We start from the raw sequence: 23,097 nt of genomic DNA, 5'->3' as shown, positions 1-23,097 counted from the left end.
GATATACTGAAATTCTACACACTGATATATACTAATATACCGATATACTCGTGAACTCAGGTACCCATATACTCATACCCATATATTTCTTTTTTACATATACCACATCTCTTACACTCATTTACTCATGTCATCATGCATCCATTTACCCATAGACTTATATATAGTCCTATAGCCACTAATATATTCATGTAGTCATATGGTGGCATACCCAATACCCAAAATCCATATACCCCTATAGTCATACTCATGATTGAAGATTGGATATACCAAACATTGATATAATACTGATATACTGATATACGCATATATCCATATACCATACATCATATACCATATACCGTATACAAATATATACTAAATACTGCTATACTATTGAGAAACGAATGTAATGTTATTCCTATCCTCAATACTCCTGTAATCAATACTCCCATACTCCATACTCCCATCCTCAAGACTGACATACTGACATACTAAACACTAGTCTATTCATATACAGGTGCGCTAATATATCATCTACTCATATACTAATGTACGTAGCACTGATATACTAGAAGCCCCTCCTCTCCACTCATGCAATCTCTTGATATCCACGTATCTAATTTGATCAGTAATACATTACATAATATAGAACTTAATACACTTCTTTGAGGTTCATCTCTTTTTGAAGTAGATACTGTCCCATATTTATCTTTACTCTATACGTATACATTTATAAATCAATGCTACAGTCAGATGAAATTTGACATGTTCATCGATTGTGTGTGTATCATCAAACATTTCATTATGTGGCTGTAAAACTCACTTATCTTTGGGGAGTCTTTTCAAAAAAGATACCCAAGTCCATGAGAATCATGCCATCTGGTTCTCAACTAGTCTCTAGCATAGAAGCCAACCAGGGTGTATAATCTGATTTCAGGACTGCTTATACCTAAAGGTCAGATTCCCTCCGCTTTGGGTATCTTCATCATTCGAGTGGGTCCCTTCTAATAGGTTTCTAATAAGAGGTTCGTTTTGCCGGATCTTCATAATTAATTCCTCTCAATAGGGGTTTTTTGATAGGCGCCTTTGAATAAAGTCCCTATAATAGGTTCCTTCGGGTTGGCTCCGGCTACTAGTCCCTTCTAATCGGCTCCTTCTATTAGTCCCTTCTAATCGGCTTCTTCTTAGGGATCCTTCTTAAGGATCCATTTTAAGGATCCTTCCAAAAGTTTAATTTTGATAGTCCTTCTAATCGGATCTTCGGGTTGGCTCCTTTTATAGGTTCCCTATGAAAGGTTCTGATAGGTCCCTCCGAATAAGATTCTTCTTTAGGATCCTGTCAAAAAAGATATCAGCGGGATAATTGAATATATTGAAAGAAATAAAGGACAAACCAAACCTTTAACAAAATTCCAGATAAGGATATATATAAATTGTAAGGTCCCTGGCATCAGCTTGACCCCGAGGGTCCCCGGAAGCGCATACACGATTATATGCACTTCTATCATTGTGAGTGCCATCAGACTACTTTGAACAACTCGTGGAATATTCTTCATGTTTCAGGTTCATATCACGTGACCTCTAGCTACAGTATATAACGGTCGGACAAAGCTCCAGTCGGGTCCTGGAGAAACCAGTGGTCATATAGTAATATATCACCCCATGTCCCGTGAAGTCCCTGACAAGCCAGCTGCGGTATACATGAGAGCAAGCATTGAGCATCATAGCATCATAAATGTTGTATCCAAGTGATCTTGTAGGCAAAGGCTCTAAGGCACAAGCAGTACAAGAACTAGTGTCTCAATACGTAAGGTCCTCCCCGACAGGTTTAATACTTGTGTATGGAGTAAATAGATCACCCTGACGCATATAAATCTGAAGTCTAACAACGAGGTATGATGCATGATGTATGGAAGTATCACAAATGAGTCCTCCCCTTTTTGTACCGCTATAGAGAGAGGTTCTCCTCCCATTTTGTTTCCAATCGTTTTCATTTATTCTCCTCTATTGCTCCCCCGGCTCCTCGAATGAGATGGGTTGCTTACACAGATATTCTCTACATATACAAAAATCATCAAAACATACTCAAAAATTGACATGATTTCATATACGTCATAGCAGCTGTAGTATTAGTACTCATGGTTCGTCTGAGGCCCTGGCATGAGCTTGACCCCGATGGTCCCGGAAGCGCATACACGATTATATGCACTTCCACCATTGCGAAGTCCGCCAGATCACTGTGAACAACTCGTGGGATATTTCTCGAGTCAGGCCCCACATCACGTGGCCTCTAGTAGGTATACAACATGGAACAGAACGCCAGTGGAGTTTTGGATAGCCAGGAATTAATAGGAGCACACAACCCCAAGTCCCGGGAAGTCCTTAGCAGTGTTTTCATATTCAATGGGGAGAGTGAGTACCCCAAGTATAGACCTCACATGACGATATTCCCATAAAACAGCAAAACAACAAAAAAAACAAACATAAAAAAAAACAACAAAAACAAAAACAAAATAAAGAATAAAGAGCAACAACAAAAAGAACAAAAACAGGATCCCCGAAGGGCAGGCCCATGTCCAGCCTTTCCAAATCGGAACCGTTAGCCGCCCACAATGGCGGCTCATTGGCGGCAGCGTCACGTGACTTGGACATGGCGCGCGCCGCTCGTCTTCCCACCGCACCTTCAGCGGCACCTTTTGACAACACCTCCACCTCCGGCACACGTCCACAAACACGGCCAGCCGCCCCTCCTCACCCCCTTCCCTCTGGCAGCGCCTCCCCTCCACTCTCTGCCCCACTTTCCCCCGCCGCGCCATGTCGTCGCTCTACAAGCTCTCGATCTGCGGCGTCCGGTCGTTTTCGCCGCGCGACCACGAAACCATCCAGTTCGGCAGCCCCTTGACGCTCATCTGCGGGCAGAACGGGTGCGGCAAGACCACCATCATCGAGTGCCTCAAGTACGCCACCACCGGCGACCTCCCGCCCAACTCCAAGGGCGGCGCGTTCGTCAACGACCCCGCCGTGGCCGACCGGCTGGCGGTCAACGCGGAAATCAAGCTCGGCTTCACGTCCGTCGACGGCAAGCTGATGACCGTCACGCGCAACATGCAGTTGACACGGAAACGCGGCGGCACGCGCGCCAACGCGGCCAACGCGGCCAACACGGCCAACACGTTCAAGTCCTTGGAGGGCCAGTTGGCCGTGCTCCTGCGCGGCGCCAAGACGGCCGTCAGCTCCAAGAACGCGGAGTTGGACGCGCGCGTGCCGCGCTACCTCGGCGCGTCCCGCGCCGTGTTGGAGTCCGTGATCTTCTGCCACCAGGACGACAGCTTGTGGCCGCTCAGCGAGGCCGGCGTGTTGAAGAAGCGCTTCGACGAGATCTTCGAGGCGCTGCGCTTCACGCGCGTGCTCGACGCCTTGAAGACCGTGCGCAAGGACATGGCCACGGACGTGCGCGTGCTCGAGCAGGCCGTGGCGCACGCGCACTCGGACCAGGCCCGCGCCCACAAGCTCCGTGCCAAGGCCGCGGCGCTCGGCGCGCAGGCGGACGCCTACCTGCTGCAGATCGCGGCCGTGGCCGGGCGCATCGAGCGGCTCGAGCGCCAGGCAGACGATCTCTTCCGCTCCCACCAGGCGTTCCACCTGATCGTGAGCGAGCACCAGCGGCTCCGGCTCTTGGTGGACCTGACGCAGGCCGCCGTGCGCCGCCTAGAGGCGTCCGTGGCGCTCCTCCGCGACCCGGACGCCGCCTTGCACGCCATGGCCGCGGACTTTGCCGCCACCACGGCCGCCCAGACGCGCCTGTTGGCGGCCGCCCGCGCCGCCGTGGCCGCCGCGGATGCCCGTCTCGCGGACTTGCAAGCCCGGCTCCATGCGCTCGTGCGCGACGAGGGCTCGCTCGCGGCCAAGACCGCGCAGCACGCGGCCGACGGCGCCCGCCTCGAGCAGCTCAAGGACCAGGCCGGGGCGCGCGGGCTCGCCCACGCCGACGCCCAGCGGCGCCTTGAAGAGACCCGCGCCCGTGCGGCCACGTCGCTCCAGCACGTGCTGCAGGCGGCCGGCGAGCGGCGGGCCGCGGCCAACAACGCGCTCCAGGCGGCCGCCGACGGCGTGCGCACGGAGCATGAGCGGCTCGCGCACTGCCGCGAGGAGACCGCGGCCACCGCGGCCAAGATGCGCGCGGCGCGCTCGCGGCTAGCGGCCGTGGCGGGCCACGAGGAGCAACTCGAGGCGGAGCGGGCGCGGCTCGACGGCTTGCGGCAGAAGATGGCGCAGCGCCGGGCCGCGGCAGACACGCAGGCCGCGGACTCGCTGGCCGCGGAGGACGCGCAGGCCGTGCGCCGCTTGGAGCTGCGCTTGGACGAGCTCATGCGCCAGACGCAGGCCGCGGGACGGCTGGCGGACGTGCTCGGCAAGAAGGACTTGGTGCGCGAGGCGCGCGACGCCAAGCGCGCCGTGCTCGGCCTGTTCGTGGCGGCGCACACCGCGGGCTTTGCGCGGCTCTTTGGCGCGGCCATCGACCCGGCCTCGGCCGCCGGGCTCGTGGACGCCGAGCGGCGGGCGCGGGCCGAGGCGCACGAGACGCGCCAGGCCGAGGCCCGGGCGCAGCACGCGGTGGTGGCCGCGGCCACGGCTGAGGCGCACGCGGGCGAGACGCGGCTTGCGGGCTTGCGGGCGGCGTTGGCGGATCACGCTGCCCGCGTGCTGGCGGTGCTTGCGGCCGGCGAGGAGCCGCAGTACGAGGCGCTCGTGCGCGAGCTGGAGGCCGACCACGCCACGGCCGTGCACAACTTGAACACGTACGAGGTCACGCGCAGCTACAAGCTCAAGGCCGTGGAGATGGCGCGGGCCAGCCGGAGCTGTGCGTTGTGCCACCGCGGCATGGACGCGGCGGAGCTCGCGGCGTTCGTGGCGGACGTGGAGGCCAGCGTGCGCACGTTCACGCCCGACAAGTTGGCGGCGGACGTGGCCGCCACGCGCAAGGACCTCGAGGAGCTCCGCGCCATCAACGCCGACGTCTTGGAGCTGCGCCGCGTGCGCGCGGAGCTTTCCGGCCTCGAGACCCAGCAGACGGCCGCGGCCGGGCGCTTGCGGGAGGCCAGCGACGCGCTCAGCGCCGCGGCGCGCCTGGCAGACGACAGCCTGGCGGCTTTGGCCGAGCTTGACGCGCTCAGCAGGCCGGCCGCGGACATTGCGCGGCTCGCGGACGAGCTCCGCGGCCTCGACAACCAGCTAGCCGAGCTCGACCGCGAGATCGCGGAGCTTGGCGTGCCGCCGGTACCCATGGCCGAGCTCCAGACGCAGCAGCAGCAAGCGGCCGCCGAGCTCAAGGGCTTGCGCCAGCGCGTGGCGGACGCTGAGGCAGAGGGCAACGCGCGCCTGAAGGAGCTTGCCCGGCTCGAGTACCAGCTCAAGGACAAGGAGCTTGTCATCAGCCAGTTGCAGCTCGGCTTGAGCGAGGCGACCGGCCTCAAGCACCAGATCGCGGAGATGGAGGCGCACGACGCGGCGTTGCGGGACAAGGGCGCCGCGTTGCAGACGCGGCTCGCCGAGTTGCTGGCCCGGCGGGACGCTGCGCAGGCCGCGCTCGAGCAGGCCGACAGCGAAGCCGCCGACGCCGAGGCCGAGCACCGGACGCGGCTCGACGCCGCGGCCCGCGCGCTCGAGCTGTTCACGCGCCTCCACGACCTGGTCTTGCACTACGAGCAGGTCGACGCGCCGCTCGTGGCGCAGAACGAGAGGGACATGGCGGACGCCAGGCTGCAAATGGACGCCGCGGGGGCCTTGAAGAGCGAGAAGCAGAGCGAGGCCGCGCAGCTCCAGGGCTTTATCGCCGACGCCGCCGGCACCGAGAGAAACATCCGCGACAACTTGGAGCTCCGCGACTTGACCCGGCAGTTGGAGGAGCAGCAGGCCGCGTTGGCCGCCGTGGACATCGAGGCTGCCGAGCGCGAGAAGGAGCAGTACCTGGCCAAGGCAAAGCAGCTCCGCGACGAGATCGCGGGCTTGAACGAGCAGCACTATAGCAAGGTGGGCGAGGTGAAGCAGATCCGAGACCAGATCCTGGCCCTCCACAACGAGCTCCGCGCCGACTACCTGGACGCGGACAAGGTCTACCACGACGAGTGGATCAAGTTGCAGACCAACCTTTTGGTCTCCACGGACCTCCAGACGTACTTGCAAGCGTTGGACAACGCGATCATGAAGTACCACAGCATGAAGATGGACGAGATCAACCGCATCTTGCGCGAACTCTGGACGCAGACCTACCGCGGCACCGACATCGACAGCATCGAGATCAAGTGTGACGTGACGAACCAGACAAGAGGCAGGTCGTACAACTACCGCGTGGTCATGTATAAGCGGAGCTCGGAGCTCGACATGCGCGGCAGGTGCTCGGCGGGGCAGAAGGTGCTCACGAGCATCTTGATCCGCTTGGCCCTTGCCGAGTGCTTCGGCTCCAACTGCGGAATGATCGCGCTCGACGAGCCGACGACGAACTTGGACGAGGAGAACGCCGAGTCGCTCGCGAACGCGCTCAGCAACATCATCGAGTTCCGCAAGAGCCAGAAGAACTTCCAGCTCATTGTCATCACACACGACGAGAAGTTCTTGAACCACATCAACCGAGGCCGGTTCGTCGACAACTTCTATCGCATCGAGCGAGACGAGAAGCAGCACTCCATCATCAGGAGCTTGCCTATTCACGTGATGCAAGGCGAGTGAGCTCGGCGAGCTGCGACACCGGCTTGTCCATGAACAGCGTGGAAGGCCTTGGCCGCGGCCAGGCCTGCACCACCTTTTTCTTCATGCCGGCAAGCTGCCGATCTTTGTCCAACCACGTCTTTTCGAGCCACCTCTCCAACTTTGCTTTTCTGTGGGGGATGCTGCTCAAGCGCATGGCTCGCACATCGATGGTGACCGCGATCTTCTCGGTGGATGCGAACAACTGCAAGAGGCTTGGCGGTTTGCGGCTGTGGTACAAGATCGTGAGGTTGTAGACGCGCGCAAACTTGATGTTGGTTCTGTTGCCGAGTGTGCCCACGGCGTTCAAAAGCCCGGGATACCGCGGGTACAACGTGTGGTCATAGTACGGGAGACAGTATTTCTTCGCCTGCAATCTTTGCTGGTACGCCGCCGAGGGGGTCCAGATATTCACCTCGGGGAAGAGCACCACCCATTGCGGGGCTTCGGACGCCCTCACGGGGCTGAATGCCGACCGGCATAGCAGACTGGAAAGCTCCCAGTTCTCGTCGCAGAGCACTACATTGAGCAACGTGCGAACCGTGGGGACCCGCCACACCGAGTACCACGTGAAAAAGCTGACCTGCGGGACCAAGCCGCCGGGACATCTTTCTGCCAAGAGGGTCATGAAGAAGTAGTCCGCAAGCGACTGGTGGTTGCACACGACCAACGCCGACTCGGGCACAAGCGCGTCCCCGGTGACGGTGAGCTGGACCTTGTTGAAGCTGACAAAAACAGCGGTGACTTTCCAGAACACCCCGGCAAAAGCGCGGACCGTTCGCTCCGCCAAAAGTGGAGTCACGTATGCCATCATCAGAGACGCGAGGATGAGGAAGTGATATATGAGGAGCAAGTACAAAAGTGCTGCGCACACGAGCGCAGACCACGCCATGCACAAGATTTGCCTCGGGGTCTGACTGCGCCCGACGTGGAGACCCAAATGTGTCACCAATTCCATGCTGCGATACTGGGGGCGTTTTTTATTGGACCCAAACAAGAACCGGGTTTTGGGTGCAAAATTCCGCGAGCGGCCGGGCGCGTGTGTGCAGGAACGGCCTTTCTGACCTCATCGCAATGCGCAGTAGCCAGGCCCATGCTCCTCCGAGCTCACAGACTTTTCTGAGATAAGGTCACGAAACGCGGGTTGCAGCTCGGATTTAGGAGAAGAAAACAGAACACATCATGTCGAGACTCATTGTCAAGGGCCTCCCAAAATACCTCACGGAGGACCGCTTGAAGGACCACTTCAGCAAGGAAGGCAGCGTGACCGATGTCAAGCTCATGAAAAAAAGAAACGGCGAGTCCAGGCAGTTTGCCTTCATTGGCTACAAGTCCGGGTCCGACGCGGAAAAGGCCGTGAGGTTCTTCGACCGCACGTACATCGACACCGCGAGGATCGAGGTCAGCTTGGCCAAGACGTTCTCCGACCCTACAGTTCCCAAGGCTATACGGGAAAAGAAAAGATTGGCCGAGCATCGGTTGGCCGAGCAGGAGGAGAGGCTTTTGCGCCAGAAAGAGGAACAGGAACAGTACAAGAGGCAGAAGCTCGACCGCAAGTCGAAGTTGGACCAGGAAATCGCGGCCAACCCGAAATTGCTGGAGTTCATTGAAACGTTGAAGCCGTCCTCGCAGGTGCAGTCCTGGAAGAACGACTCCTTGGCCGACGGTTCCGGCGCGCCTTCCGCCAAGGCTTTGGAGGAGGCGCTCGCCCACAAAGACGGGCTCACAAAGGAGACTGGTGCTCTCGATGGGAAATACAGCGTTGTGCCGGCCATGGAGGCCCAGAGCGACGACGAGTACGACGATTTCCAGAAAAAGAGCGGCAGTGATGACGAGGAGATGATCCCATTTAGCGCCAGCCATGAGAGCGGTTCGCCCTCGGGCCAGGAAGCGGGCGAAGCCCACGCAGAGGACACCCAGGAAGACAGCATTGCCACCAACGAAGCGGTGTCCGATCTTGACTGGCTCAAACTGAGGAGGATCCGCATGAAGGAGAACGAGGTGGAGACGGCAGAAGCCGTGGAGTCTCTGGAAAAAGCATACAGTGACAAGCCCAGCTCGGCGCAGAAGCCGGCCAGACCCACGGTGCACCGACCCGCCAGTCTTTCCCCCGAGGAAACCATCGAAGCCAAGCTCAGGGAAACAGGCAGGCTCTTCATCAGAAATATTCTATACGACTCCACGGAGGACGAGTTCCGCGAGCTCTTCTCCCTCTATGGCCCCATTCTGGAGGTGCACATTGCGGTGGACACCCGGACGGGCAAGTCCAAGGGATTCGTGTACGTCCAATTCCAGAACAACGAGGACGCCGTCAGTGCGTTCCGGGCCATGGACAAGCAGATTTTCCAAGGCAGACTCTTGCATATCCTAGCTGGCGAGGCCAAGAAAGACCACAAGCTCGACGAGTTTGCATTGAAAAACCTACCCTTGAAGAAGCAGCGAGAGCTCAAGAAGAAGGCACAGGCCAGCAAGTCGCAGTTCAACTGGAATTCGCTCTACATGAACAGCGACGCGGTGCTCGACTCCGTGGCGTCGAAATTGGGCATCAGCAAGGCGCAATTGATCGATCCACAGAACGCCAGCTCTGCCGTGAAGCAGGCGCTCGCCGAGGCCCATGTCATTGGCGACGTGCGCAAGTTTTTTGAGGACCGCGGCGTGGATCTCACCACGTTCGACCAGAAGGAGAGGGACGACAAGGTGATCCTTGTCAAGAACTTTCCTTTCGGCACGTCCAGCGACGAGCTTGCCGAATTGTTTGCCGAGCATGGGCCCATCAAGAGAGTGGTGATGCCGTCCTCCGGTACCATTGCCATCGTGGAGTTTAGAGATGCGCCCAGCGGGCGTGCGGCGTTCACCAAGTTGGCGTACCGCATGTTCAAGAAGAGCATTCTCTATTTGGAGAAGGGCCCCAAGGACTTGTTTACGCGCGAGCCGACGTCGGGCGAAACGGTTGATACGGAAAAGGGCGACGACGCCGTGGAAGCCAAGATTTCGGCCACCGATGTCATGGCCGACGAGGTCCACGACAGCGAGGACGAGCTGCTCGAAAAGGGCCCGACGGTGTCGATTTTCGTCAAGAACTTGAGTTTCTCCACCACCACTGCGCTGTTGGCCGCGTTTTTCGAGAAGATGCCCGGCTTTGCCGTGGCTCTTGTCAAGACGAAGCCGGATCCGAAAAACGCCGGGGGCGTTTTGAGCATGGGGTTCGGGTTTGCGGAATTCAAGACCAAGGAGAACGCCGAGGCTGCCATCCGGACCTTGGACAACACCGTGTTGGAGGGCCACAGGGTGCAGTTGAAGTTGTCGCACCGCAAGTCGGGCCTGGCCGCAACTAGCGACACAGCCAGCAAGTCAGACAAGACCAACAAGATCATCATCAAGAATCTTCCGTTCGAAACGTCGCGCAAGGACGTGTTGGAGCTTTTTGGTGCTTATGGCCAGGTGAAGTCCGTGAGAGTGCCCAAGAAGTTCGACAAGTCTGCGAGGGGTTTTGCTTTCGTGGAGTACACCTTGTTGAAGGAGGCCGAGAGTGCCATGAACCAATTGAAGGGCGTCCATTTGTTGGGCAGACGCTTGGTGATGCAGTACGCGGAGAAGGAGGCCACGGACGCCGAGGCCGAGATCGAGAAAATGACACACAAGGTGCAGAAACAGGCAGCATCCAGAGAAATGGCCGCGGTGAGAATGGCGGGCCTGGGCAAGTTCCAGCTCGAGGAGAGCGAGGACCCTTTCAACGACTTCTAGAGGGCTTGTGTTGGGAAAGGAATTTCTGCCACTGTGCTTTGGTAATAACGCAGCAAACAGCACGGAATATGAAGATAATGGATGTCTACCCTGTAGGAGGCCCATGTTTCTATTCAGATGTGAGCGAGAGGTTTTGGTTAGGCGCATGGGGCGGTCTGAACTGGCAGTTTCCACGAGGTGTTGCAGACGAGACAAGCCCAATGGGTCAAAACAGAGGATTCGGCGTGCACGAAGCAATGGCGCAGCCGATTAAACGAAGCGATTCCCAAGCCATTTTGAACGGAGCAATGGCCAAGCCGGTCTACACGGAGCGATGCAGAAAAGCCCTGGTGCCAGGCTATCTTTTTATGTACACTATAAAACTATTGACAAGACTCACGAAGACGCCACCAGCAAAGACACAGTGTCCTTTTGTTTCAGCATCTGGCACACCAAGCTCAGAGTCACCAAATCAAGCTGCCGCAGGCGCAGCAGGGCTGCGGCGCCCTCTAGATGAAGGGCTGCTTAGTTGCTCAAGAACTTGGAAACGTTGCTCAACAACTTTCTGTAAGCAGTCTCCTCCTTGACCTCGGCAAAAGCAAAGATGAAGTCAGCCAACTCCTCGTTGATGCCCTTGTTCTCCAAGTACTTCTCCATTCCAAGCTGCAAGGACTCGTCCAAGTTGGAGAACTGAGGACCCTGGTACTCGGTGGCTGCCAAGAAAGTGCCCTGCTCCTTGATCTGCGTCAAGAACTTGGTCACGTCAGGCTTGTAGTTGAAGTAGTCAACCATCAAATCCTCCTCGGAGTTCTGCAACAACAAGTTGAAGAAGATTCCCTCGTTGGACTCGGGCTTGGACACAAGCACCTTCACGTTAGCAAAAGTGTTGTCAAATTGATCGAGCTCCTCCTCAAACTGCTCAGCCTCGGCGCCTTCCTCACCCTCAAATTCAGGGGCTCTAAGTTCCACGTCCGACACCTCGTTGATGTCGAAGAACACGCGGATCTCCTCACCAGATGGCAAGGTCTTGCGCAATTCGACGTTCGAGTCATACTCAGACTCGATCACCGAAAAGCCGTTCTTTTCCAAAAACTTTTCCTGCTCAGGCTCTAACTCGTTGTCCACGGCCATGGCCACTTTGTACTCGGACTTGACAATGTCAGCAAGTTTCTGGTGACGAACAACCGCCGAGCTGAAGGATCTGGTGGAAATGGGAAGAACAGCTCTTCTAGCCAACTGTGGAAGGCTGGATCTGCAGACGCCGGAAAAGGCAACACGGGAGATGAATCTGGACATTTTGGCGCAGGTTTTGTGGGATGAATGTGGTGAATTCTGAGATTGTTTGCGTGAGATGGGCCTCACAATTAAAGAATTTTCGATCCTGTTCCCGCGCGTCACGTGATCGTGCGGGGGCAGGTCGAGCCACGGAACAGCAAGGAAAACATAAATGAATGGGTTAGGTCCGCGGTTTTGCAGGCACGCTTTCCTTTTTTATTAATTTTTTTTCTCTTATAGTGTTATTTGCTTCGAAGAAGCGATGCTCTTCGTAGCTGAATCCCTTCACCAAATATTACCATGCGACGGCCCACTTCCTCATTCATCTGGTGCTCGTCTTGTGTGCTAAAGTTTAATTATGATGCGTAAATTTATGAGCGATTTCTGAATGTCTCGTTTGAAAAGCGTCTCATGTTTTGTGATCGTCTGGCCGAGTCTTGTGCATTGGATGAAAATTGGTTCTCCCTTACTCTTCTTCCTGGCGCATGGCTCGAAGGAACTCCTGAACAAAAAGAGAGGAGCGCCGGTACTTGCGCTCCTGGTACTTTTCGTAGATCGCCTTGTGGCTGGTCTCTGCATTTGTGCAAATATCCATGAATACTCTTGCCAAAGGTTTCAACTGCTCTTCGGTATAGCCCGAGTAGAACACGTGGAGTTCCGTCCACGCTCCCTTGTTGAGCATCTTCCGCAGTAGATAGTGTGCGCCCGCTGCAAGCCACGATGGCTGCGAGGCCACAAAGCGGTGGTCCATGATGGTGATCTCCAAAAAGTATTTGGCTAATGTTCTGGTCTCGTAATCATAATCGTCTGCTTTGGATGTGCGTCTGAGAAAGGACATCGGTCCGGGCCATCCCATCTCGAACTCCAACACGCCAATCAAAAACAGCTCTGCTTTGAGGAACTCTTGAACAGTGTATGCATTGTCGGCCATGTACGCAACTTCCTGCACTGTGGGGCAGTTGATCTCTTCGTATTTTGCAGCAAGAAAAAGGGCCACTGCACCAACCAACTGGAACCGCGATAATGACACTTTACGTCGACTCAAGAAGCGGTCAATGTAATTGATGGTCAAATACAACGTTTCAGGAAGCAAATTGAACCTCTGATGCACCTGCACGACCCAGTCCACCAAGACGGATCGCATTTCCCATTTCAATTCGTCCTGGTCGTCCATATAGTTCGCGTCCGGTGCCATTTTGTGTTCGAGCTCATGCAAATAGTTGAAGATCTCAGGAGCGTATTCCGCTACCATCGTCACATCATATGTATCCTCGTCATTCTCATCCATAATTGTGTCCGAGTATTTCCGCATCACGTACTTCAATTCGTCGAAAATCGCCCTGTTCCACTTCGGCTCCTGTGGCTGCTGCTGAGCCAAATTCTCGAGGTCGTCTTCCTCCTCATCTTCCTCGTCGTCATCGTCGTATACTTCGTCCTTGTTCTCGTGTTCATATGTATCTTGGGTATATGCAACGTCCAATTCTTCATAGTGCTCGGGATGAGGCGTCTGCACTTCCTGGAGAGAGAGTGCTTGTGCATCCACTCGACTATGATTGAGCGCGTCCGAGTACATCAGACGCGGAGTGTTGTTGTCCTCTTCTGAATCGGTGACATCATGGGCACTCAGTGAGATGGCATCGAAGTGGTGGCGTATTAGACCACCTTCGGAAAACGAGGTTTTCAGCACGGACGAGCTCAAGAGTCTCACGGGATCATTCTCTTGGCCGGGCTCGCGCAGATCATGGCGCCTGCGTTTGTTTTCTTCTGGCTTTGAAACACGGGTAGCTGCGAGGTTCGTAGAAATCGACGAAAGCACCCTTCTCAGCAGCAACGAGGCCCGGCGGCCGTGGTTCTCTGCCAAGGCGCGCGCCTGGGATGTGGTGTGGTCATGGGACATGCTGTAAAAAGACGACTCCTAGCGTTTGTGGCTTTGGGATCCGGACGTGGCGGGGAGCAGTCGTGGAAAGGGAGAAAAATGCAAAAACCGGACGATGAACGAGCGACTAATAAGGGTGGGATAGGGGTCCGGCAGAGCAAGTTTTTCCTTCTGGCTTTGGGGCAAGAGTGTTTGTGTGAATGTCTCCTTGTTTTCTAATCTTCGGCGGTTGACGTGTTGAGTAGCGGATGAGAGCTAGGACAGGCACGTGGTTTTGCCTGTGTGCGGTCAAGTGTCCCTCGGAGATTGTGGAATGTAACACAGTAGATTAGAATTCCAGCGGCTCAAAGACACAGTGGTTCACGAAACCTGCACTATGATATTTTTGTGGAAAGTGGTGATACTTTTTTGGGTCAGACAATGTGAAGCACGCCTGAGAAAGCTTAGCTAAACAAACGAAGAGTACTGGGTGCGCGAAAACAAACAAGCAGTACGCAAACTGGAACTCGTGGTGGTGTACGGGTGCACCCGGATTCCGAGCTCTCACCAGGGCCACGGGTCAGGAGAATCTGGTCTGGTGACGTTGCCAAAATCTGCCACAGCTCCGGAATTGTAATTAAGAGAAAAAATCCAGATGCTGATTTTGCGAATGTTTTGGATCTTGGGCCTTTTGCTCGATTCCGCCCCGTATTTGTCTGAAGTTGTTGTCCCCGAAAGACTGGCGGTAAACGTATGGTGAGACGTCAAGAGCCGCCCGCACAGAACGGGACTATCTGCAGTGCATGTTTATTTGTTTGTTTACCATCGCGAGAGTACGCGGCCCTCTTCGTGCAGTACGGACAGCTGGGGCCCAGTCACGTGACGTGTATTTGGTTTTCTGGCGGGCCATTCCGGAAGTCCAGGCAGTCTGTTGGAATTCGTATCTTCCCCTGTTTTAGTGATACCTTCGCCGGCCGAAATAGTAAAACTGAATTCATATACTCATATGCGTTGGTCTAATTTAGAGGTGAGAACAAGTGCGCCGAAGGAGCGGAGATCCTATCCAGGTCATTAAATGCAAGAATACACATATAGTCTACGTTGCATGGCGTAAAGAACAATTGCAGAGAAGATTTCGTAGATGTACTTGGAGAAATTACTTTTTGATCGCTTGGAGTACCTGAAGACCCTGCGAGTTCAATATTCATTTGATAATCAAACTAACGTTGCAAATGTATATGCGTGTTTTCTCCATTTTTAACAAAATATAACAGAAACAGAAAATATAATGCGAATTCCACTGGAATTTCCACAAAGATTTCCTAAAAGACCGGTCGCAAAATGGCTAAATCAAGTCGTGTGATATGCTAGTGTGGACTATCTTCGTGGAGACTCAAATCAACTGACTCATTCGTTTGACCATTTCTTCAGTAAATTAATTCAGCGCAAGAATACCAAAAAAGTATCCTCGTCAAGCGTGTAAAACCCAACCTTTCGGGATATTAGGCTGAGAGGCAGAATTACGCCTGTTTATTTCTTGAACAGCAGCTCCCTTTGTTCGTACCACCGGCAAGTTCATTCAAAAAAAGATTGCAGCACCACAATTTCGCATATGGTCTCCCACTACACTACTCAGTGCGGCCCTATGCAGCTTAACTAACGTTGATCGGACGGGAAACAGTGCTTCCTGCATGGTATGGCCGCAACCGAAATTCTAAGTTGTTTGTGTGATAGATAAATTGATTTATGTGTGAAGTGAATAGATTATTTCTAACTCATGAAGAGTAGACCCAATCAAAGATTCAGTGAGATAATATCCAGTAAGTTTATTGGGGCCATGTTGTTATCCAAAGAATGAGCTTAGGAGACCTATCCTAGGAGTCGATGACGTATTATCCAATACGGAAACAGATACGTGCCATGAGGACTGTCCAGGCCGTGACTAACGGAAGGGGACGGGCCGAGCTAAGACACTTGGTACGTAGCTGAGAGCTGTTTAAATGTTTTTTATATATATTTGTTATATAGTTTTGCCCCTTTAATCAGATGAATCTACCAAAAAAATTTAACAAAACTAAATCGGTTCGTCACCACGATTTTCAAGGTCTACACCAGAAGTGGCGAGTCGCAGGAAGTTGGCTCCTTAAGTCCGCCACATCCATCTGAGTTGAAGCTACTACCACAGGAGACATATCCTAGATAGGGTTTTCTTAATAGTGTTTAGTAAGTAGGGATTTTTTCTCTAAACAAAATATCATGCTTTATACATCCAGTGACACCATTTTTTCACAGTATGATGTTTCTTTAAACAAAATTAAAAACATAATTAATTTGCTGAAAATTTCGCTTCAAAACGTAAACAGATACGGGACAAGAGGACCGTCCAGGCCGCTACTAACGGAAGGGGGCGGACCGAGTTTCGACACTTGGTACGTAGCTGGGTGTTGTTTAAAGTTATATATATATATATATATAAATTATATAGTTTGGCTCTTTTAATCAGATGAATCTATCAAAAAAAAAGCAAACAACAGAGGTCAAGCCACCTCTACAATGAGTGTGAGATTGTGCACTTTTGATGGCAAAAATCAGCTTGCAAGCTCCAATGCACTTGATGGGCATGCTAGCTCCTTTAAATACTCCCTTTGATAATTCAAGAAACCTTCATTGGCTTTTTCAAGTTGTTCGCAGGATTTATTTGCTTAGGGACTAGGAGGCAAAGACAAATGTACGTCTTGCCGCCTTGTCAAATGAACTATGGTCACGGGCCCCTAAGAAAACATATCACATGGGGCGATGACATTTAGTTAATAATATTCAAGTGGTAGACAGTCATATCTTCTTAGGGAGATTTCGTGAATTGGTGCTCGGGCCTTTTCACTCGATCCGATGTTGTGGTCTTCTATAGGTTTTTCTACATAGTTTTTGCTAGTGGTGGGGTTTTACAATCCTCCAATGACACCATTTATTGGAGTGCCTTTTTCAAAGAGTAAAATTATTAAACTGGATGATCCGGTCTGAAAGGAACTGAACAAAGGGCCAGCAGAGGGGCTGGTTAGAAAACAATGCTAATTGGAAGCATAGACACTTAGAGCCTACTGCATTTCACAGACCACTTTTTTTGGAAGACCCGCCATGTCAAGCTCTTTGGATCTGATTTGAATAGTGAAATGGTTCGTGCGTCAGAGGTTTTGCTAAAAGCCTCATCTTCTACATTCTTCTGGAGGACCCGGAGGTAGGGAATTAAGCTTTATCACCTGTACAAAAATGGCTGTTGAGTACAAAAGAATGTTTAAGATCTTAGCCCTAGAAGGTTATACAGCCTTATGTTGTTACACCGCTGCTATGGTGAACTATGCGTGGCCCTTTTCTCGCATATTTTGATTAAAATGCCTACAAGCAAAAATAAGATATATTCGAAGACGCGGCTAGTATCCGACCCCTTACTTCTTTTTCTCGCTTTGCTATTTAGAGAAAAAAGACCCTGTAATAGAAGTCGTTATTGCGGGGCTCAAGATGCGAAAGGATCTGAAGATTGCCTGCTCTTTCAAACACCGTTGAAGCAACAATCGAACGAAGATTTTCCAATCACCTCGATCAACCATGCGCTGTTCCCAAGAATAATATTTGCCTGGTAACAGAGACCACCGTCCGATGTTGGAGTCCTGACGTCTCCATGATATTGAGCGAAATAGTAGAATTGAAATTTGACATGCTGGTTTTTCAGTCTTCAAACTACAGTTATGAAGATCAAAAGCGCGGCAATTACCCATGATCGCTCGACTTAATACATAATTATTTTGAAAACAAGGCTCGTTTGAGGTTCCTGAAGTTGGTATAGCAACATGTCAGGTGAAGATCATAGCGGTCATGTCAGAAAAGTACATTTCAAAACAGATGTGCTCCAGGATTCGTCAGAGTTGTGAAACACGCCTGCTGCCGTAAAGCCGGGGAAGGGCCAGTGTTAAGTGCTTTAAGTGCAATCCAAGCTTGAATCTATCAGACCAGAGAGAACCATGCCGGTGGTCTGCACAGTGGCGTTTGAATAGCGACGTGACCCAGCCAGCAGCAAGTTGCTCAAAACCAGGATTTCTGTCCTAATTTCTCTACACCACCGATGATGAATATTCTGTTTCTTCTCGCCGAACTCTCCCATCAGGCCTACGAATCTGGAAAAATACAAAAGGCAATGCCTCTGAAACATACAGGAAGCCCCGAATATATATGCCCACTCGTTCAATCCGCAGCTGTTTGCCCAACATTGGCCGTGTTGGACTCAAGCGTCATGGGCACGTGACTACGCCTTGACTCAGCGAGGTGGTTCATGAGTCGCGCAACTCAGCAAAATTGCCCCATGCCGGTTTTTCATCCTCGCAACCACCAGATTTTAAAAGACACCAATATTTTTGCATGATGCCGGAGATTTACGGCTCCATAGTAGACGACAAGACACGCTGTGCACACTACCAACTGAGGTTAGATATCATAGCCCTCAGATTCAGGTGCTGCGACAAGTATTACCCATGCTACCAGTGCCACGAGGAAACGAGTGGGCATGAAATCCAGAGATGGCTGCGCAGCGAATTGGATGCCGGAAAGCCGGTGGTGTGCTGTGGTGAGTGCAAGGCAGAACTAACATTTAGTCAATACAGTGGGGGCGGTGCCAGGTGCGTGGGATGCGGGGCACGGTTCAACCCGAAATGTGCGCTCCACTATGATATATACTTTGACCTCAGCTGATTGTTTCAAGCTGAGCCTGGAAAATTGAGGGTAGCGGGCTGTGCTCGGGCAAAATAATGATGTGGTTTTTGGCATGCTGATGCCGTGGTGGGCCCGAGAGCGTGTTTTTTGCACCCATTTATATCTATATGGTTAGTCTGGAACTGTAGGTGTACGAATGCGGCGAAGATTGAGAGGCTGGATCAGAAGATGAAAAAAGCGACGGGGCCACTTTCTGAAAGAAGTCCACGTGTCAGATGCAAAATAGGGATCTTGGGACATCACTCGTCGCTTGTGATGAAAATGTGCGAAGATCTGGGGCCTTGGGGTGTCAATTGGGCCCGCGGAGACTGATTTGCCATTATGCTAATATTGTTGAACTAACGATGCAAAGTGAGTACTGATAGAGCTACTTTTGATTTGACATTAGCTTTTTAGTCGGACAGTTAATGTGTATGTATAGAGTGGTTCACGATAGGCGTACCCCCGAAAGCTCTTTAGCGGTAGCATATAAAAGTTGTTATAGCCCGAATATTCCAAAGCGCAGCTATGTAAGTGTGTTTGTTTAACATGAATCAGACGTCTGATTAATTTGTCTATGTGTCCTCGGGGCTGCCGGCAAAATTCAGACAACAGGTTAGGTCTTGATTCGGGAATGGCCCAGGCAGTCATTTGCGTTTTATACCCTGTGGCTGCTTTTCAAACAATAACTCAGACAGTAATATCCCGGTAATTTCCGAGAAACTATTTTCGAGTAATTTTCACGTAAAGCTCTGCCGTTAGTTCGGGCGATAATATCATGGTTCTTGAGGAAACAACTGCCGCTATTTTCCAGGAAGCATTCTCAAATAATTTTAAAAGCAGACTCAAGAATTTTCCAAGGGCCAATCTTCATTTATTCCGGGGATATACTTCCAAAATCTCAGGCAATATACTCCCCGCAATTTTCCAAGTAACAATTCTCCAGGAAGTCCCAGGAAATTCCCCCAGTGATTCAAAACGCATTTCCCAATCACCCAAGAAAAACTCCCCGAAAATTCCCAGAAAACACTCACCCAATAACTCAGGAAATCTCCCAATAATTCGCAGGGCACAATTTCCCAGTACTTCGCAGGGGATAATCCTCCAGTAGTTCATAGGCAAGAATGTGGCCAATGATTCTCTCAAGAAAGCCTTTCCCAATTCCCCGGAATTACTCCCCTGATAATTCAGGCGGTATTCTGCCAAACTTCTCAAAGAAAGCATTCTCCAGCCGTTCCCAGGAAATGCTCCCCAATAATTCGAGAAATAGCCTCCCCACAATTTTTCAAGCAGCAGCCCCATAATTCGTTACAAATACTCTCCCCTTTATTAGGACAATACTCTCCCAGACTTTTCCAAGAAACCATATCCGGAAAATTTCCAGGAAACATTCTCCCAATATTCAAGGAGCACTCCCCAGTAATTCAAGATACAATCTCCCATTAATTGAGGCAATAATCTCCCTAGCCTTTGCAAGAAACCATTTTCCAGCAGTTCACAGGAAACACCCCCAAAATAGTATCCCATTAATTCAGGCGATGATCCGCCTATACTTTTCCAAGAAATCATTCGCCAAAAATTTCCAGGAAACATTCTCCCAATACTCAAGAAGTACTTTCCCAATAATTCAAAAACCAATCTCCCAGTAATTAAGGCGATAATCACCCCAGACTTTTCCAAGACACCATTTTCGAGTAATTCCCCGGAAACTGTTAGGGACTTCACGGGACATAGGGGTCATGTATTACTATTTGATCACTGGTTTCTCTAGAACTCTACAGGAGTTCTATTCCACCTTTATATACTTTATCCAGAGGTCACGAAAAAGGAACCTTTAGAACTCGAGAGAATATAATGAGTTGTTTGGAATGATATCGGACGGAACTCACAGGAGTGGAAGTGCATATAGTCTTTTATGCGCTTACAAGGACCATCAGTGTCAAGCTGATACCAGGGACCTTACAGAAACAATCCCCAATAACTCTAGAAATAATCCCCCACAATTTACCAAACAACAAGTCCCCATAATTCAGGCGATAACCTCTCCACAATATTACAAGAAACCATTCCTCAGTAATTTCCAGGAAACATAACTCTAAAAATAATCTCCCCACAATTTACCAAGTAACAAGTCCCCAATAACTCAGGCAATAATCGCCACAATATTCCAAAAACCATTCCTCAGTAATTTCCAGGAAACAATCCCCAATAACTCTAGAAATAATCCCCCACAATTTACCAAACAACAAGTCCCCATAATTCCCCGGAAATACTCACCCAATATTTCAGGCAACACTGGGGATGCGCCAGGAACCACGACCCGAAGCCTCAGCCCCAGGCAAAAGACTCAGCCTCGCACCGCGGGCCCCGTCCGGCCACCCAATCGGCCCTGGGCCGCCTGGGCCTCTTGGCCGCATGGCGCCGCGCCGGCCCATGGGGCGCGGCTCGCCGCAGCCGGCACCCCACCAGGGACGGCCTGATGCACCAGCCATGAAACCCCGGGCCACCCGCCATGACTTTCCGCGCCACCCACCATGACTTCTCGGGCCACCCAGCCACCGGCCCCCGCGTCGCACCCCGTTTCCCCAGCCCAATAAATGTGGAAGACGGCCTCATGAACCCCCAGTGCCTGTTGTTTCGACCAGGTTAATTTTTTGGCCCGGTTTATTTTGTTAACCAGGTCTATTGCCTTGGCTCTATTTTTTGGCCCTGTCTATTACTTTATAACCCTGTTTATTTTTATGACCCTGTCAATTTTTTGGCCCTGTCTAGTATTTTTTAACCCTGTTTAGTTTTATAACCCTGTCTATTTTCTTGGCTCTATTTTTTGGCCCTGTCTAATTCTTTAACCCTGCCTATTCCTTTGACCCTGTTTTCTTCGGTCCCTCTCTTCTTCCGTCCCTGCCTTCTGGGCCGCGCCCCAATTGATGTCCGCCCCGCCACCTTTTTTAGCCCTCCGGGAAGGCTGGCTCTGCCCCATGGCCGCGCCCTGCCCCGACCCAGGATTCTCGTACCAATATCAACCGACCCGCGCGCCCAACCCTGGCCCCGCTCCCCAAACTCCTGGCACCTACTCTGTTTTTCTGAAACCACCGCTACTCGGTACCCACACCCCAGCGCCAAGCACCCAAACCCACTCAGATTCCTGTGCCCAGCCGGACCCCGCTATCTGCCCCGGCCGTTTCCAGATCCTTCGCGAGTGTTTGGCACATCTGTATCCGGGCCATTCTTGCAGCTCTAACCGCCCCCATATCCGCGCAAAGATCCCATACCCATACCCGCGCACCCGTACCCATACCCATAGCCGCACCCATAGCCGCACCCCATAAGCGCACCCCATTTTCGTGCCACCCCCACAAATGGCCCACACCAGCATCATCGTCTCCAACTTGGACAAGGCGCACTTTGTGGCGCTGCACACGTGCCGCGTGCCGCTCGCCAGCCAGATCAAAAACACGCTCACCGACGCACGCCTCTACGGCCACGCGCAGGGCCACGCGGTGGTCTCGCACTGGTCCGAATTGCCGTTCTTGAACCGCATCATCGCCATCTTCCACTCCGAGGCCGACGCGTCGTGCGCGTGCGAGTACTTGCGCCAGGCGCAGCGGGTGCCCGCGGGCGCCACGGCGTTTGTGTTGCCCGAAACCGCCCGCATTTCGCAGCAGGAAAACCTCTTGCAGCGGCTGAGCCTGGCGGGCGAGCTCACGCAGCAGCCCGTGCCGCCGTCTGCCGCGGCCGCCGGCTTGGCCGCCTACCACGAGCCGGAGCCCAAGCCCATCGACATGTATGCGGATCTTCTCCGCGCAGGCATCGACATCTCCAAGTTCAACACCGACGAGCAGGTCGACGAGGTGCGCGGCGCGCCCGGCCACCAGGACGCGCCGGGCGTTGCCCGCTCGCGCTCGCCCACCAAAACGTTGTTCAAGCCGCCGTTGCGGCTCAACACCCAGGCCGCGTGTGCCGAGGGCGCCTCGCCGGCGTCTCCCACCATCACGCTAGACCAGATCTGAGCGGCCCGCGCGGCCACGGCCTCCGTCCCCGGGCCGGAAACGGTGCGTGAGGAGGAGGTGCGTGAGAAAGGGGTGCGTGAGGAGGATGCGTGAGGAGGATGCGTGAGGAGGATGCGTGAGGAACTCTACCAAAAAAGACGGCCTAAAGCGTGGGGACATGTGTCTTTTGGGCCGTTCTGCGCTCACCGCACTCCCGGGACACTGGATGGCCGCCGAGTGCCGGGCCTGTGACACGTGCCTGGGAAAGCAGTCTCGCGCGCCCCCATTTCTGACCGGCTTGGCTTTGAAGGCACGCGACCGAAGGCGGGTCGCCTGAACTGCTCCAGAGGCAAGGCGTAGGCCGCATCTTGAGTCTGGGCAGGGCACGGCCCCACGGCCCTCGTCGAATCGATGAATGTTCGGGAACATCCATGCAATTCTGACGCGCTACATGGCTTACATAGGCCGCCGCGCAATCTTAGCTTCCACAACGTCTTCGGGCGCTGCATCTAGCCATGCGGCCGCCCTCAACCGTGTAGCGCAAACTCATGGCTTGCTTCATTGTGAAGAGCCCGGCACACTGACTTTTCAGGCCGCTCTCCCGAATCAGAGGACGTCCACCGAGCCGGTTTTTTCTCCCCGTCCTATTCTCAAGCTTGGTCAAATAAAGCTTCATGCTGGTCTGGCTTGTCTGTGCGCAACTTCAGAGTAGCGCCAGTCCTCTGCTCCAGCCGCTTGTCTCACATATCTCCCTTGTTCCGGGATATTCATTTCATGTCCTTTTCAAAC

General features: G+C 52.9%; 7 protein-coding genes across 7 annotated transcripts; 4 read left to right on the top strand and 3 right to left on the bottom strand.

Moving 5' to 3' along the window:
- Nucleotides 1–2,796: 2,796 nt before the first annotated feature.
- On the top strand, nucleotides 2,797–6,708 carry RAD50 (MRX complex DNA-binding subunit; the record flags this gene model as incomplete). Its single annotated transcript, XM_018856532.1, has 1 exon — nucleotides 2,797–6,708. The coding sequence occupies one exon, from the start codon at nucleotides 2,797–2,799 to the stop codon at nucleotides 6,706–6,708; it is 3,912 nt and encodes a 1,303-aa protein (XP_018713507.1).
- Nucleotides 6,709–6,799: 91 nt separating this feature from the next.
- On the bottom strand, nucleotides 6,800–7,450 carry METBIDRAFT_25730 (uncharacterized protein; the record flags this gene model as incomplete). Its single annotated transcript, XM_018855301.1, has 1 exon — nucleotides 6,800–7,450. A coding segment is annotated over one exon (651 nt), but the record flags the coding sequence as incomplete, so codon positions are not given.
- Nucleotides 7,451–7,908: 458 nt separating this feature from the next.
- METBIDRAFT_9348 (RNA-binding ribosome biosynthesis protein) lies at nucleotides 7,909–10,470 on the top strand (the record flags this gene model as incomplete). Its single annotated transcript, XM_018859363.1, has 1 exon — nucleotides 7,909–10,470. The coding sequence occupies one exon, from the start codon at nucleotides 7,909–7,911 to the stop codon at nucleotides 10,468–10,470; it is 2,562 nt and encodes an 853-aa protein (XP_018713505.1).
- A 252-nt stretch (nucleotides 10,471–10,722) lies between these two features.
- MAM33 (Mam33p) lies at nucleotides 10,723–11,967 on the bottom strand. Its single transcript, XM_018859432.1, has one exon. It carries the CDS (start codon nucleotides 11,743–11,745, stop codon nucleotides 10,975–10,977), a length of 771 nt encoding a protein of 256 aa, XP_018713504.1. The 5' UTR covers nucleotides 11,746–11,967; the 3' UTR covers nucleotides 10,723–10,974.
- A 223-nt stretch (nucleotides 11,968–12,190) lies between these two features.
- CLB4 (B-type cyclin) lies at nucleotides 12,191–13,621 on the bottom strand (the record flags this gene model as incomplete). Its single annotated transcript, XM_018856785.1, has 2 exons — nucleotides 12,191–13,152; nucleotides 13,273–13,621. 2 exons carry the CDS (start codon nucleotides 13,619–13,621, stop codon nucleotides 12,191–12,193), a joined length of 1,311 nt encoding a protein of 436 aa, XP_018713503.1.
- Nucleotides 13,622–17,992: 4,371 nt separating this feature from the next.
- On the top strand, nucleotides 17,993–18,319 carry METBIDRAFT_76142 (uncharacterized protein; the record flags this gene model as incomplete). The annotated part of the gene is made up of 1 exon (XM_018858482.1): nucleotides 17,993–18,319. The coding sequence occupies one exon, from the start codon at nucleotides 17,993–17,995 to the stop codon at nucleotides 18,317–18,319; it is 327 nt and encodes a 108-aa protein (XP_018713502.1).
- A 3,359-nt stretch (nucleotides 18,320–21,678) lies between these two features.
- METBIDRAFT_9345 (uncharacterized protein) lies at nucleotides 21,679–22,329 on the top strand (the record flags this gene model as incomplete). Its single annotated transcript, XM_018859361.1, has 1 exon — nucleotides 21,679–22,329. The coding sequence occupies one exon, from the start codon at nucleotides 21,679–21,681 to the stop codon at nucleotides 22,327–22,329; it is 651 nt and encodes a 216-aa protein (XP_018713501.1).
- Nucleotides 22,330–23,097: the final 768 nt, after the last annotated feature.

The sequence above is a fragment of the Metschnikowia bicuspidata genome (assembly GCF_001664035.1).
Source record: "Metschnikowia bicuspidata var. bicuspidata NRRL YB-4993 chromosome Unknown METBIscaffold_1, whole genome shotgun sequence".
In the NCBI taxonomy this organism is placed as follows: domain Eukaryota; kingdom Fungi; phylum Ascomycota; class Pichiomycetes; order Serinales; family Metschnikowiaceae; genus Metschnikowia; species Metschnikowia bicuspidata.
Note: the sequence above shows the minus strand (reverse complement) of the source record. Positions and strands in the feature narration are given on the sequence as shown.